Here is a 12838-nt window from a genome sequence, read left to right as displayed (position 1 = left end):
AGTTCAATAGTTCTGCAGTATTTTAAGTTTACAAAAATATTTCAAGGTTTGGACCAATATGAAAAATAAAGATATTATTTGTTTATAATATTGCCATTCAGACTTTTTAATATATTTGCAGGAGGTGATTTAAACAACAGTTATTTTCACATCGGGGCACTATACTAAACGAGTGATTGAATTGTATTAAAAAAAAGAAAGAATAACTTTACTGACAGGCAAATAAAATGGTCCTAATTAAACATGCCAGTGAGGGAAGTGTTTCAGTATGATGGAAACTCCCGTGGCCAAATCTAACAGCACTCTGAACTTTGCTCTGTCACCGTGTCCGATTCCTCATATGTTAGAAACCATTTGAGGCAGTGACTACATACTTGCAGAGTTATATAAACCCTGCATGCTAAATGTGTTGGTGGCCATGACATTGACCTTTTATATGGCTACCATATTGAAGCCATGTTATCAGTTTTTGATAAATGAATTACTGGAAGCATTAATGAAGTAAACCTACTGATCCTGCTGTTAGCAGTTCTTGCTAATATTAACCAAAGTCAATCTGTGACCTATTTAATTTCTCCACAGAATAATAGAATGTTACTATTTATGTATTTGTTTGTGTCACTTAAGCCGGCTGGTTCAAAACAGTATGGAGATATATTGCATTTTTAGAGGAGAATCCAATAGCAACCAAATCATAAGCATTTAATGAATGTAGCCTACTCTTGAAAATGAATATAAACTGTAAGCTACACAATTTCAATTCTTCCCATGTTCATTTTATAGCTACCCCCGAATTTAAGGTTTTGAAAGCTTCTCTCCTTAAAGCTTCCAAATAATTGAGGCCCACAGCAAACCATTTATATAAAAAAAAAATGTAATACATTTTCTATTTTCTTCTGCTACCTGGTGGCAGGAATAATGAAGTGCAGCAGATTTCAAGGTTTTTAGACAATTCACAATTGCTATGTGCCAGCGTTAAGACAGGTGGCTTGGAACAAATATTTTGTATTTCTTTTCAATGAAGTGTCTATAACTTGCACTGTTGACACCCATATACAAAACAAAAATTAGGAAAAGTATTAACGCATAAATGTTTGGATGTAGCCATTTGTTACACCATTTGTTACATGTAACCATTTGTGTGATAACTTTTATTTTTTCACAAGGCGGAGAGTATCTTTGGTCAGTTGTTCCCTGATGAGGAGTTTTGCCCTCCTGCCCCAAACCCTGAAGACATTATTTACGATGGAGATGGAGCTGAGGCAGAGAATGCAGGCTTTGGGGCCCCTTTGGGGCCAGAGCATAACAAGCCAGAAGAGGGTGCAGTTCCAGAACAGGAAAATGAAAAAGCAATGACAGAAACAACAGAGAAAAACACCTCTGTTACCCCAGTCAGTCTGGCTACTTGCAATGATTCAACAGAAGAACAAGATACAGAGTAACTCCATGAAAGTTCTTTCTTCTCATGAAACAGAATTCTACTAGTTCTTGTATCTATTTCAAACATGTAACATGCCTCAAAGCCTTATGAATATGGTAGATATTTAAACAAAAAGCCTTTTAAGAATGTAAGCTTATTTTAATTTCCTTCATGTGCAGGCTGTCAATGTTAACATTGTTAAAGATTTAAGGAATCACTTACTTTTATATGTTCATTGTATCTAAGGTGAATGGACATTCATTTAAAACTAATTAATGGCACATCTATAACTTAATGAAATGATAGCTTAAAAAATGATTCTATAAATTTTACACATTTTGCACTTGCATTAGCTTCATTAGTCTCAAATGTGCAGTTTTTAACATGATATCTGGTACTTCTTTAGGTTAAAGAATGTTCTCAGTTTCTATGCCTTTTTCCAGTCATATGTTTCACTTGTAATTACTGGGTCATTTTGCTTCAGCAGTGTCTTCTGGATCAAAGCATGTTACCAACTGAAAGCATGTCAGTCAATATGGGAAGCAGCTGGTTGGTTTGACAGGAAATGACCAAGCAAGTGCAACACTAACTTAAAGCATGGCTTGCAAACAGATCTCTTTACCAATACAAAAATCGCTATAATATGTTTTTCTTTCAAAACTCCACATTTGAGACCTATATAACAAATGGACGTGCACAACGATTTATGAAATAATTGTTAGCTACAATCACTTCAACCCTAACATGGCTGCATTTAATATTTTTAGCAATGCATGTGATTAAAGAAAAAAGAATGAACACTTCATTGATTTACAACTTTTTTCCTGATTTACAACTTGCTGAACAGTTATCACTGCAGCAAAATGTCTGCAATATTTAATAATTATATTAAAATAATAATGTCCCTAAAACTTGTCTTATAAATGTCTTCATAGATTATTCAATTTACTAGTTTAAATAGCATGATGGGGTTTTTTTTTTTTTACATTGGTTTAGGTATGCCGTCTAAACTGCTGGATTTTTTTTTGTTTTTTAATAAATTTAAGTTTCTCCAAGCCTTGTGTAAACCAAGTTATTTGTATCTGTGTAGCACAGTACATTACCAATTAAGACCAACAGCAAAATAAGTGCATATAAATTGACCAAATTGCTTCTGCTGGAAAGCTTAAAAACCAAATATTCATACCCAAATAGATTTATGCTGTATCTTGTAGGTTCTTGGGGTCTTTTTGACTATTTTCTAGCTAAGGGTGCATATTCTAGAGCAGCGGTTCTCAAACTGGAAGGCCATGAAGAAGGGTCACGGTTTATTTTTTTTATTTTTTAATGATTTTTTTTATTTTTATTTTTATTTTTTTTAATTATTATTTATTTATTTTAATTACAGCGCACATCTTAACCTAGGCAATACCGTATAACGTGCGGATGCTTTTATTGGCTATTTTGATTGGATCGCCAATAATACTTCCACCAATCAGAGGTTGCATTCAGGACTCGTATCGATCCCGCTCTCTGTCAGACAAGCGCAGGGCAAGAGAAATAATTTGGCCGATATCAAAGTGGATATGAGAATGGCAGTGATGAAGCCAGTTTGCTTGAAAACATTAAAAGTAGACCGGACATTTACATCAATGGATTTAAAAAATGTGGAATTGATGATGCGATCAGAAACCCAGAGGCAGTGTATACTGCTGCTACTGTAACAGGACTGTTTTTTTAGGAGGGTTTAATTCAGTAACAGCCCAAATTGTGTGTGACAGACTTGTTGAAAGTATGTAACAAAATGGTTAATTGTTATTGTCGATACGTTGTAGATACTACTATTAATGCCGGCAACGTGCAAAGTCCAGAAACAAAACAAAACGTTAATGTTTTGCACCGTATAAAACTGAGCTGATTTTGCCAGCGCTTACTAGTCTATTAACCAGTTTGAAATGATTTCGAAGCAAATAAATGCATTTTCGTTTCGGCTTTATTGTTAAAGATTTCACACATGGCAATACTGCCCTACAATTACTAAATGGTAGTAGTACTCTGATCGCGTTATGCTGTGAACCATAGTTTTAAAACTGAGACTGCAAATGCTTATCATTAAAGTTTACTGGTTGTTAAAATTAAGGGCTGTATAAGAACGATACTGTAGCTGATTAGAAGGCCTTCTTTGTTGTTCTCCAAGTTGCTGCAGTTACATTGTAGATGCTGTAACGAGTTACTGTAAATTGAGATACAGTTTTAGCAGATATTGAATTAAGTAAACATTTGTTTAAATGTTTTTGGAATTAAAAGCATAAATGCAAAATGTTTGAGAACCGCTGTTCTAGAGACCATACAAACCCCGTCAACAAGCGAATACAATGACACTGTTTTTAAGTGGGATCATGCAATAAGGCTCGAAAGAACACGCTTTATAAAGTCAATACGTTGACATCGTTGTCGTTAATATGGTCAAACCGCTTTTTTCGAGTTCTTGAATTTGAAAGTGCTTAGAGAAACACAATCGTTTCTGCACAAAAAAATAGAGCAACACTGAATCTTAAAAATACAGTAGTAAAGTTTTTTTTAAAAAAATGAACAATTGTCGGACAGAAAGTAAGTAATTTCTATTGGTTATTGTTGTACTCTGTTTGAAATGGGTGTCTTTGCCCTTAAATTACATGTTTGAATTTCTGCATGTTTGCATTTGGACAATTGGGGTTCCCGTAGGGGTTGACCTAGAGCAGGGGTATCAATCCTGGTCCTGGAGGGCCGGTGTTCCTCCTGGTTTTTGTTCCGACTGTGTCTTAAATTACCGTACTTAATTGGACCAATTATGACCAATTATTGTTCTAATTAAGTAATTTAGGGCACAGTTGGAACAAAAACCAGGCGGGACACCGCGCGCCCCCCCCCCCCCCTCCCCCCCAGGACCAGGATTGAACACCCCTGATCTAGTGGATACAGGTAGTGAGAATGAGAGAGAAACGTGAGTTATATTAAGCAAGTTAAAAAGCTGCACTGTCCTCTTTTGCTCAGTACAACTCCTAATACAGCGTGCTCTCCCAGTAAAGCCTAGAATTAACATACAAGCCTTATACAATCTTCTCAACGCCAAAGGAATTAGACAGAAGCCACATCAGAAGAACAGCTACCAATTGTTTCTCTTGGGATTGGGTAAGTTTAGCAGCGGTGTTGTAACGCGGAACATAGGCTAAATATCACAGAGTGGATTGAATTGGCTTAGCCCTTTGCAAGTCAGGGCAGTTTATAATATGTTCGTTCTATGCTCAATAATTGTTTTAGGTGAAAATACACTTCCTACAGGAGTAAGTTACCAAGGAGGTTATTACTTGTTCTGAGTGCTTTGAAATTTTTTTTTTTTTTTTTTGTAGTTGATTATAAGGGTTTCTGTTAGCCTTTTAGTTAATGAGAACAATAATTTTAAAAAATATATACATTTTAACACGAGTGATGTGTGAACATTATGCATTTTTACTATAGGCTTATCTGTTTTGTAGTTTGTGTATTGTTGTGTATTTTAAAATATTGTACCTTTAATGCTTTGTGGTCCCATTGTTGTGCTAAAAATGTCAATCCAGCTACCAAACTAACACATGAAAAAAGCAAAGTTCCAGCATCATTTCATATTTTGTGTTTATCATAAGCATTTGAGTGATATTTAAGTTTTGGGCGGTTCCTATTGACTTGCATACTGAAAATGTGCACAACATTTCTTAAAACATTAACTTTTATTTTATATTGGAAATCATAGTTTTAACATATTGTGGTGATTTCTGGCAAGGTGTAGATAAATAGCCTCAATAGTACATATATGTGACCACTCTGAGCTGTAGGTTAGTCAAAATAGTCAAGCAGAGAAAGTACATGTTCTTGGAATATGCAGACAAACAAATACTGACAATTTCAATGAGATCATGAGATACACAGTTGGCCACATTGAGGACCATTGTACCAGATTGGGTTTGGCATAACCATGATGTGGGTCCTGGTCTCCTGGTACACACTGGGCCCCTAGATTATTCAGGCCGGAGTTCACTTAAATATTGTTGCAAATTATCGGTTTGCTGACCATATTTTGATATGATAGGGAATGTCCCATTTCAATTGGTCAGTCCGTGGTTTTAAAATAGACCAAGTGGTTTTCTGAATATTTACACATCCTACAGCTATGACCTGAAAATTAGTTCATACAATAGTTTCACGTTCAGAATCACCCAAATTAGGGCTCCTTGGTTGCTCGGTCACTGTAGTACCCAAGTCCTTTTTTACCCATATTCTGTCTTCAGCCTCTCTTTGCTGATTAGTTTGTGTAGAGGGGTTAGCATTTGAACTACAGGAAGTAGCTTGAAATTCACCACCGACTGTAGTGGAAGAGGATGGGCTAAAACTAAGTATCTGGTGAAGATCAAGCTCAGTAGCATCGTCCTGAGAGAAATGTTCTGATTTGTTGTCCACGAGTTGAATTTGATCCTTCTGTGATGGACTTGGGTATCCCTCATGCTTGACCAGAGGGAGAAAAGCAGGACCAGCTGCAAATTTGCAAGGCACTTTTTCCTCTGCTATATTTGTGAAAGAAGATAGACCCATGGACGTCAGGTTGTGATGAGATTTAGAGGTTATATTTTGTCTGAATCTTCCATGTGTGTCTTCAGAAGAACCTAAAAGAGAAATAATTTGAAAGACATTGAATGAAAGGTGTGTGTTTTTTCTGCAAGATTTAAAATATGGATACAAAAAAACCTTTAAAATCAGTGTCAAATTGTAATGTGCAAGACTGATACCTCCTGTCATCATTTACTTGTATTGTTTAAATCTGCAATTCGATTGGCTAGAATCAATTTCCAGCCACACAGTTTGTCAGATTTTGGCAGAGCTGATTTTCACACTGAGCAACTGTACAGTAAATTAGAGGATCCCACCCTAAGTCCTGTCTACTGTGAGGATTTAGACAGCATAGCAACTCTTATAGAATGTAAAAATGTGAAATGAGTGATTTTACAGTAGAAGTAGTATATTGAAGTATCATTAACTATTTTGGCACTTGACTGCTAGAGATGGTGCATTATGTTACATACACTGTTTCCTGATGGCCACAAGATGGCAGTCAATACTCATAAGACTATTCATTTACACAGTGAATTTAATTTTTGAATTAAAATCCCAGAACCCATGCTAAATCTCATAGGGAAAACAACTTGTACAATGTTTTGTTTCATTTAATTTAATAGTATACCAAGGTTTACCATCTGACTTTAGTGCCATGTCAGACTTAAGTGTGTGACCACCCTTTGGCCCAAGCTTTCATGTCACTCCTTATTGTCTGACTGTATATCCTATGGAAATTGTAACACTGCCATTAAACCCGGCCTTTGGCAAAGTTTCACAGTCATGTAAACTCCATGTTTGAGGTAGAACTGCCATGGAGGTAAAACTAGTCCTTGGATGCATGCAGATCGCACTGCAGTGATATGCCTTTGAATTGGAATTAGTGGTGATTCTAATAACTTACGTTTTCTTTGCTGATTTAACACATCCAAAGGTCTTAGTAAGCTAAAGAATATTTCTGCACTCAGGCTGCCTTCTTCAAGGTTTCCCATGGGCTGTTGCTCGGAGAAATGAGGAGACGAGTCCAAGCTAGACAAATCTCCACTCGAGAGCCTGCTTGAGTCATAGGAGGATTCAGAGAAATAACGTCCATCAGTGGATGAAGTCGCATTGGACATCTCGGAGGCAGTTCTGAAAGAGAAGGTGACAACAATTTATTTAACTAATTGTATTGTCCTCAGTACACTGGGCTGTTCTTCATTTCAAGGCATGGTCAACAAGCTTAACGTTTTTCTTTCTTGTTGTTCGCAACATTATCACAAACATTATTTAATTTGGGATATGCTGATTTTTTTCAAGAACTGTACTGCAGCAAATGAAAGACTACATATCATACGACATCACACCCTGTGGTCTGGCCAAATTGCCTGTTTAGATACAATTAAAAACTAATGATAGAGGTGAGGACATCTCAGTACTTAGCTATGTTCTTTGATACTGCTCTATTGTTTGTAGAACGTATTGAATATGTTGTCAAAAGCATGTATACAAAATGAGGTGCCCTATATAGAATTAGAAAATGGTATGCCATCTAAAATGATATATTTTAGGATGCAACGTCTGAGTGAGAACATTTAAAAAACAAAATTACACTGCAAACAGCAAAACTCCAAATCAATCTTAACAACAACAGCGTCGTTGCTCCTTTTAGTTGAACTGCCACTGGTATTGTTCAAAACCTGAAGATTACCTTAAAACATGGCTAGGCAAAGGTCGGCATGCAGCTACCCCCATCCCCAAGCAGAGGAGAACTTGAAGCATATATGGGAGCTACTGTAGCTCAATGGTCAGGACATTAGGTGTATAAACATATGTGCTATCCCTCTTAATAAGATCTGGTACCTTTTTGTTTACAAATTAACCCCTGATATAATCTAAAAGCTAAATTCAAATCCCTAAAACAGTTTGTGTTATAGTTACATTACTGATTTATAATTGTGTAGCTTTAAGGGATGGTGGAGGAGTTATGGTTGTAGTACAAGCGTGTAGTCAAATGGAAAACCCCTCCTGAATTTGAAATTTGTAGCACCCTCCTACAGAAAAGGTTTAACACATTTTTATGAAGAGATGGACCCCCAGGAGTAATTTTAGGGGGGGTAGTATTATGCAGTGGTAACTTTGAGAAATATGGATGCTTTTCTAAATCATGTAAAATTGTGATCACAAATTTCATGAAAGTCAAAATAATGACTCCTTTAACATGTATAATTATACATTGTTTTTATCCTATATTCATTTAATTATTGCAAATGTACTTTAAATATGTTCTCTGCTTGTTGTTTTGTCTGTGTGGAATTTCTGAAATGCTTTACACCATGTAATTTATTTATTTAATGCGGTTCATTAGAGCAGAACGTGAAAGCATCTGGGACATGCATCTTGCGGCGATTGTAGAGATGCTACCGCTATTCTTTGGTTTTGACCACACCAACTATGCCTGCTGGGTATCTGTGTACATCAGTAATATGAAGCTTCTGCCAGATTATGCCCATGAGCACTTTGTGCAAGGAAATCATGCTGTGGCTCAGTCTAGAAATAAATTCAGTCAAGTCTGGACAGACATGGCACTTGAACAAACAGTAGACTGTGATAGTAAAATAAAAGGGGGTATGTGGCAATGTGCCCCGCCCCTGTGTGCATATTATGTGTTGTATGTTGTGTGCGTGTGTTAATGTTGGTGTATAGTCATTGGTACACGGGATATAAACGGGTCTGTGTTTCACGTGTGAGTTAAAAATGTAGATTTGTATTTAGGCACGAGGAGGGCACAAATCACTTCACGTGCTGGTTAAATGTAATATGTGAGCACGGGGTTGCACGTAATTAATTCACGTGCTGGGATTCAAGTGAATAATTAATTAGTAATTGAATCCCAGCACAACAGTATATATAGATGCACATTTCTTTCACTCGGGGTTGGGTGTTCGGTGAGTGGAGAACGGGGGAGAGAGAAGGAGAAAATAAAACAAAGAACGTAAATTAGAAGTGTTTTCACTCACCGTGTTTGTTTGTTCGTCTGTCTGTTTAAGTGTAGTACGTTTTGTTTGTCTTTTTGTTTTGGCTCGAGTGCCGTGCCCTGTGTTTTGTCTGTTCAAACCTTTTATTTTCTGTGCTGTTTATTAAATGCTGAGCGAAAGCATTCGCTCAGCTCCACCAAACCACAAGTCTCTGTCTGTTTATTTCCTGCTTCTGGTCTGACGCCACCCACTCCGGCCGTCTTTGTGACACGGTATAATGGGTTTAACTTTAAATCCAGGACCTTTGGCTAGATGGTTCATCACTGATCATGAGTGCTCAGCTATCACAACTTCCATGAAGGTAATGTGTCATATGATAGACTCACAAGGAGGCTGCACCACGTCGCATGTAACGAGTTGAAGGAGATGTAAATAAGATGGTTAATGCAATCACTAACCCTGTGACAAACCTATTTGATTTGAATGCTGACTTGATAGCACTCGCCAATATTGCAACTGACTTTGTCGCACCCGCACCTGAACCAGGTTGTGGAAGACAGACTAAATTCAAATACCACTGGATTATTTGAACCATTGCACAAGCTCAACATCAAGACATTTTCATCTCTAAGGATAGAGGATGACATGGCTGTTATACAAGTGGTCGGGCAAGGAGGTGCAACTAGCTTTGGAGAACTTGCTGAGTTGGTCTTCAGAAAAGTATGCCAGCCTCTACAGAGTTAAGAGCTGCAGAAGAGATGATTTAATGTGATCGATATGATATAAAAGATTAAATTAAAGCTTTTGAGCATGCACAAAGACAATCCTCACAAAGCAATGAAGTCAAAATCCATGGTTCCAAAACACCCATCATAACGCAGTGGACTAAATTAATTGGAAATCCCAAAAATAGAGTATCTGGTTAAATTCTTATCAGAATAATAGTGTGATAGGGCAGAAGCTTTACTTGGCCCAGATCAGAAAATTGTTATTGCAGGTGGATTCAAGGACAGCCTCATTGCTCGCATTTCAGATGGAGTTGTAGACTGGGTGTGATTAAACCAGCAGTCTTGCAAGGGTTGGCAAACTAAAGTCATGGCAGCTTGTCAGGAAGAATTCACATAAATTTAGAAGCCTTACCAAGTTTGGCAATATGGTGAATATACCTCCTGCACAGTTGAAATCAGTAGAACTTCTGATAACCATACTCTATGACCCAACGGCTGACTCGGCGGATGTGAATGGTGTGTGATATAAGCTTTTCTGATATCAGTTGTGATAGTCTTCTGCAAGCGTGCAAATTACCAGACCCTTATCTGCAACCATGTCCCGGTGCTCAGCCTGACATCATCTACCCAATTGGAAATGGCATTTCTCCAACACTAATGATACAGCCACCTGCCCCTGAAGCACTCCTGGAACTCATTACATAACGGTGTAAAAAAAGTCAAGTGTGTGCGCAACTGCAGTTGTTCCAGACAGAGCATAGCATGCACACAGACTTGCTTTTGTACTGGTGGTGAGGGCTGTTATAATCCTCATAAAGCTGCCAGTGTGGATCCAGATGAGTCTGACACTACAGATGAGTCAGACGTAGACATGTAGTGTATGGCAAATATATTAAAAAAGGCTAGACACACATATATACTCATTAGAATAATCTGTGCATTAACATGCTTTTAGTAACAAGCCTTATTAATAATTTTTGTCAAGCAAACCTTTATGACTAGAATTTGTTTTTGTCTGAAGTAAAATTGTTAATCCCATTTTATTGGTCATTTTTATTTTCAAAATTGTCTTGACAACTTGAGTACATTTTTGTGGCCTTTTCATTTGCGCAAAATGTTTTGACATGGGTACAAAAATCTTGCATTGGCATACCTTACTATCACTTTACAACACCACATCCACCCTAGATAAGCACTTCTATCAAAATAACGTAGCTGTTGCTTTCTGTACAGGGGGTGCTACGTCGTGAAAATTTCTGGCCAGGGTCCCCAGACTACTAGTAATTTATTTCAAAATACATTTATTTACACAATAAACCACTTGAAGAAATAGGATAAATATTTTCTAGCATAGGGTGTAGGCGACATAAAATCACAATGTAGTTTAATAATAAATTAAAACACTTTTTTGGCATGTATGCGAGGAACAAAAAACACTACAATCTAATGAAATAAATATACTTGCATGTTTCCATAATAATTACCTTACAATTACACAATATATATGGAAAAAAACAAAGTGCTATTTTAAAATAGTTTACAATAGTGATATATCAGTGCTTGTATTTCTTGTCAAACTGGATGCTTTCTTGTAGAGCTGGACAGACCGCATTGGTGCACCAGAGAATTCCGTTGGAAGAAAAATCTGCAGTTTCTTATGCATAGTAAAGAAAACTGGGGTGTTGGATGCAAGGGAGATTAGTATTATTATTATTAATTTATTTGGCAGACCCCTTTATCCAAGGTGACTTACAGGTGTTGCATGGCATTACAAGGTTACAGTGTTTAAATACAGCACATTAAATACAGCAAATACTACCAGAATACAATGTGAGATAACAATTTAGGATTAAGATGATTTGTATCTACGATGACATGATAATAGTGCACGGATTATCAAAGCAAATAAAAACATAAATAAACGTAAAAGTAACAGACACGTGAAATGTCCCCTTATGATTTTAAAACCAAAGTAAACTTTCATACCTATACATATTTACTATAAATGAATATATATTTAATATTTCAGTAATCTAAACATCTTATTTAAAGAAGGGCAGTTTAGGCATTTTGTGGACGAAAGGCACAATTTGGTTCCATTAGACTGCAGCACAGTCTTAATCTGTATGGTCCATGATTTCTGCCTGTGCAGTATTATCGGAGCTTTAAGGTGTAACTTACGAAAGCTTCCTCAGTTTCCTCCGCAAGAGATAGTCTATGACATCTGGTTGGCTCTGGAGAAGGCTCATGAGTACCTCTTGCTGTAATTCAGGTGACACCTTTGAAAAATACAACAACAAAAGTACTCTTCATATAGTTCATTAATTTGGTATCTTAAAACTACCCAAAAAACAAACAAAACAGGATGAACGAGAAACCCCCTGTCTAAAAAAGTGCATCCACTCGCTGCATAACCTTATAGCATATATAGATGTTCCAGTTCATGTGTAAAATTGGTCAATCTGTAGATTTACCAGCTCAGCAGTCAATGTATAAAGTAACCAGTATGTGCAGATTTACAAGCTCAGTGGTCAATGTATAAAATAACTAAGGAAATGGTAGTTATAATGCTACAGCATTTGAGGAAATAAAGTAACGTCAGGAAGCTTAATGGCAAAAAAAAAACTGTAAGATCTGTTACATACTTGGGTAAATTAACTGATTATTTTAATTAAACTCCAGCTTTTTGATTTTTTGTATTATTTGATTAATCTTGTTAAACGTCACTGCATCCCTTCTTGCAATAATACTATTATTATTATTATTATTATTATTATTATTATTATTATTATTATTAATAATAATAATAATAATAATAATAATAATAATAATAATAATAATAATAATAATAATAATAATAATAAATGTATTTAGAAACCATTTATTAATGTATTGTCCTATATGCAGACATGATTAGAGACAGATTTCTGGTTTTATTTCTAACGATTTTATCCCCCTTGTCTCACTTTATGTAAAAAATAAATAAATAAATGAATAAAAAATGCATTTTCCCAATTTTTATTTTAAATCAAAATGTACCATAGGGCAAACATTAGACATGGTAATGATGACATCTCTTCAGCAAAACTCATGCCTCTACTAAGTGTGATTTAGTATTATTCAGTTGAACT

General features: G+C 36.2%; 2 protein-coding genes across 5 annotated transcripts in view; one reads left to right on the top strand and one right to left on the bottom strand.

Annotated features, from left to right (window-relative positions):
* Nucleotides 1-2475, top strand: part of LOC117430191 (rab proteins geranylgeranyltransferase component A 2-like) — a 30275-nt gene extending 27800 nt beyond the window's left edge. The window contains exon 15 of the mRNA XM_034049992.3: nt 1167-2475. Within this exon, the coding sequence (XP_033905883.3) occupies nt 1167-1442 (276 nt within the window). The 3' untranslated portion in view covers nt 1443-2475. The remainder of the gene's footprint in view (nt 1-1166) is intronic.
* Nucleotides 2476-5128: 2653 nt separating this feature from the next.
* LOC117430341 (rho GTPase-activating protein 6-like) overlaps nt 5129-12838 on the bottom strand; it is a 49362-nt gene continuing 41652 nt past the window's right edge. For 3 of the 4 annotated variants that reach the window (XM_059001402.1, XM_059001400.1, XM_059001401.1), the window contains 3 exons: nt 11889-11986; nt 6927-7153; nt 5130-6075 (listed from right to left, as the gene is read on the bottom strand). In XM_059001402.1, the coding sequence (XP_058857385.1) occupies nt 5603-6075; nt 6927-7153; nt 11889-11986 (798 nt within the window). In that variant the 3' untranslated portion in view covers nt 5130-5602. Of the gene's footprint in view, nt 6076-6926; nt 7154-11888; nt 11987-12838 lie in introns of all 4 variants that reach the window. The other variant, XM_059001399.1, reaches the window with a different exon arrangement.

Source organism: Acipenser ruthenus, chromosome 26, assembly GCF_902713425.1.
Source record: "Acipenser ruthenus chromosome 26, fAciRut3.2 maternal haplotype, whole genome shotgun sequence".
NCBI classification, from domain to species: Eukaryota; Metazoa; Chordata; class Actinopteri; order Acipenseriformes; family Acipenseridae; genus Acipenser; species Acipenser ruthenus.
Note: the sequence above shows the minus strand (reverse complement) of the source record. Positions and strands in the feature narration are given on the sequence as shown.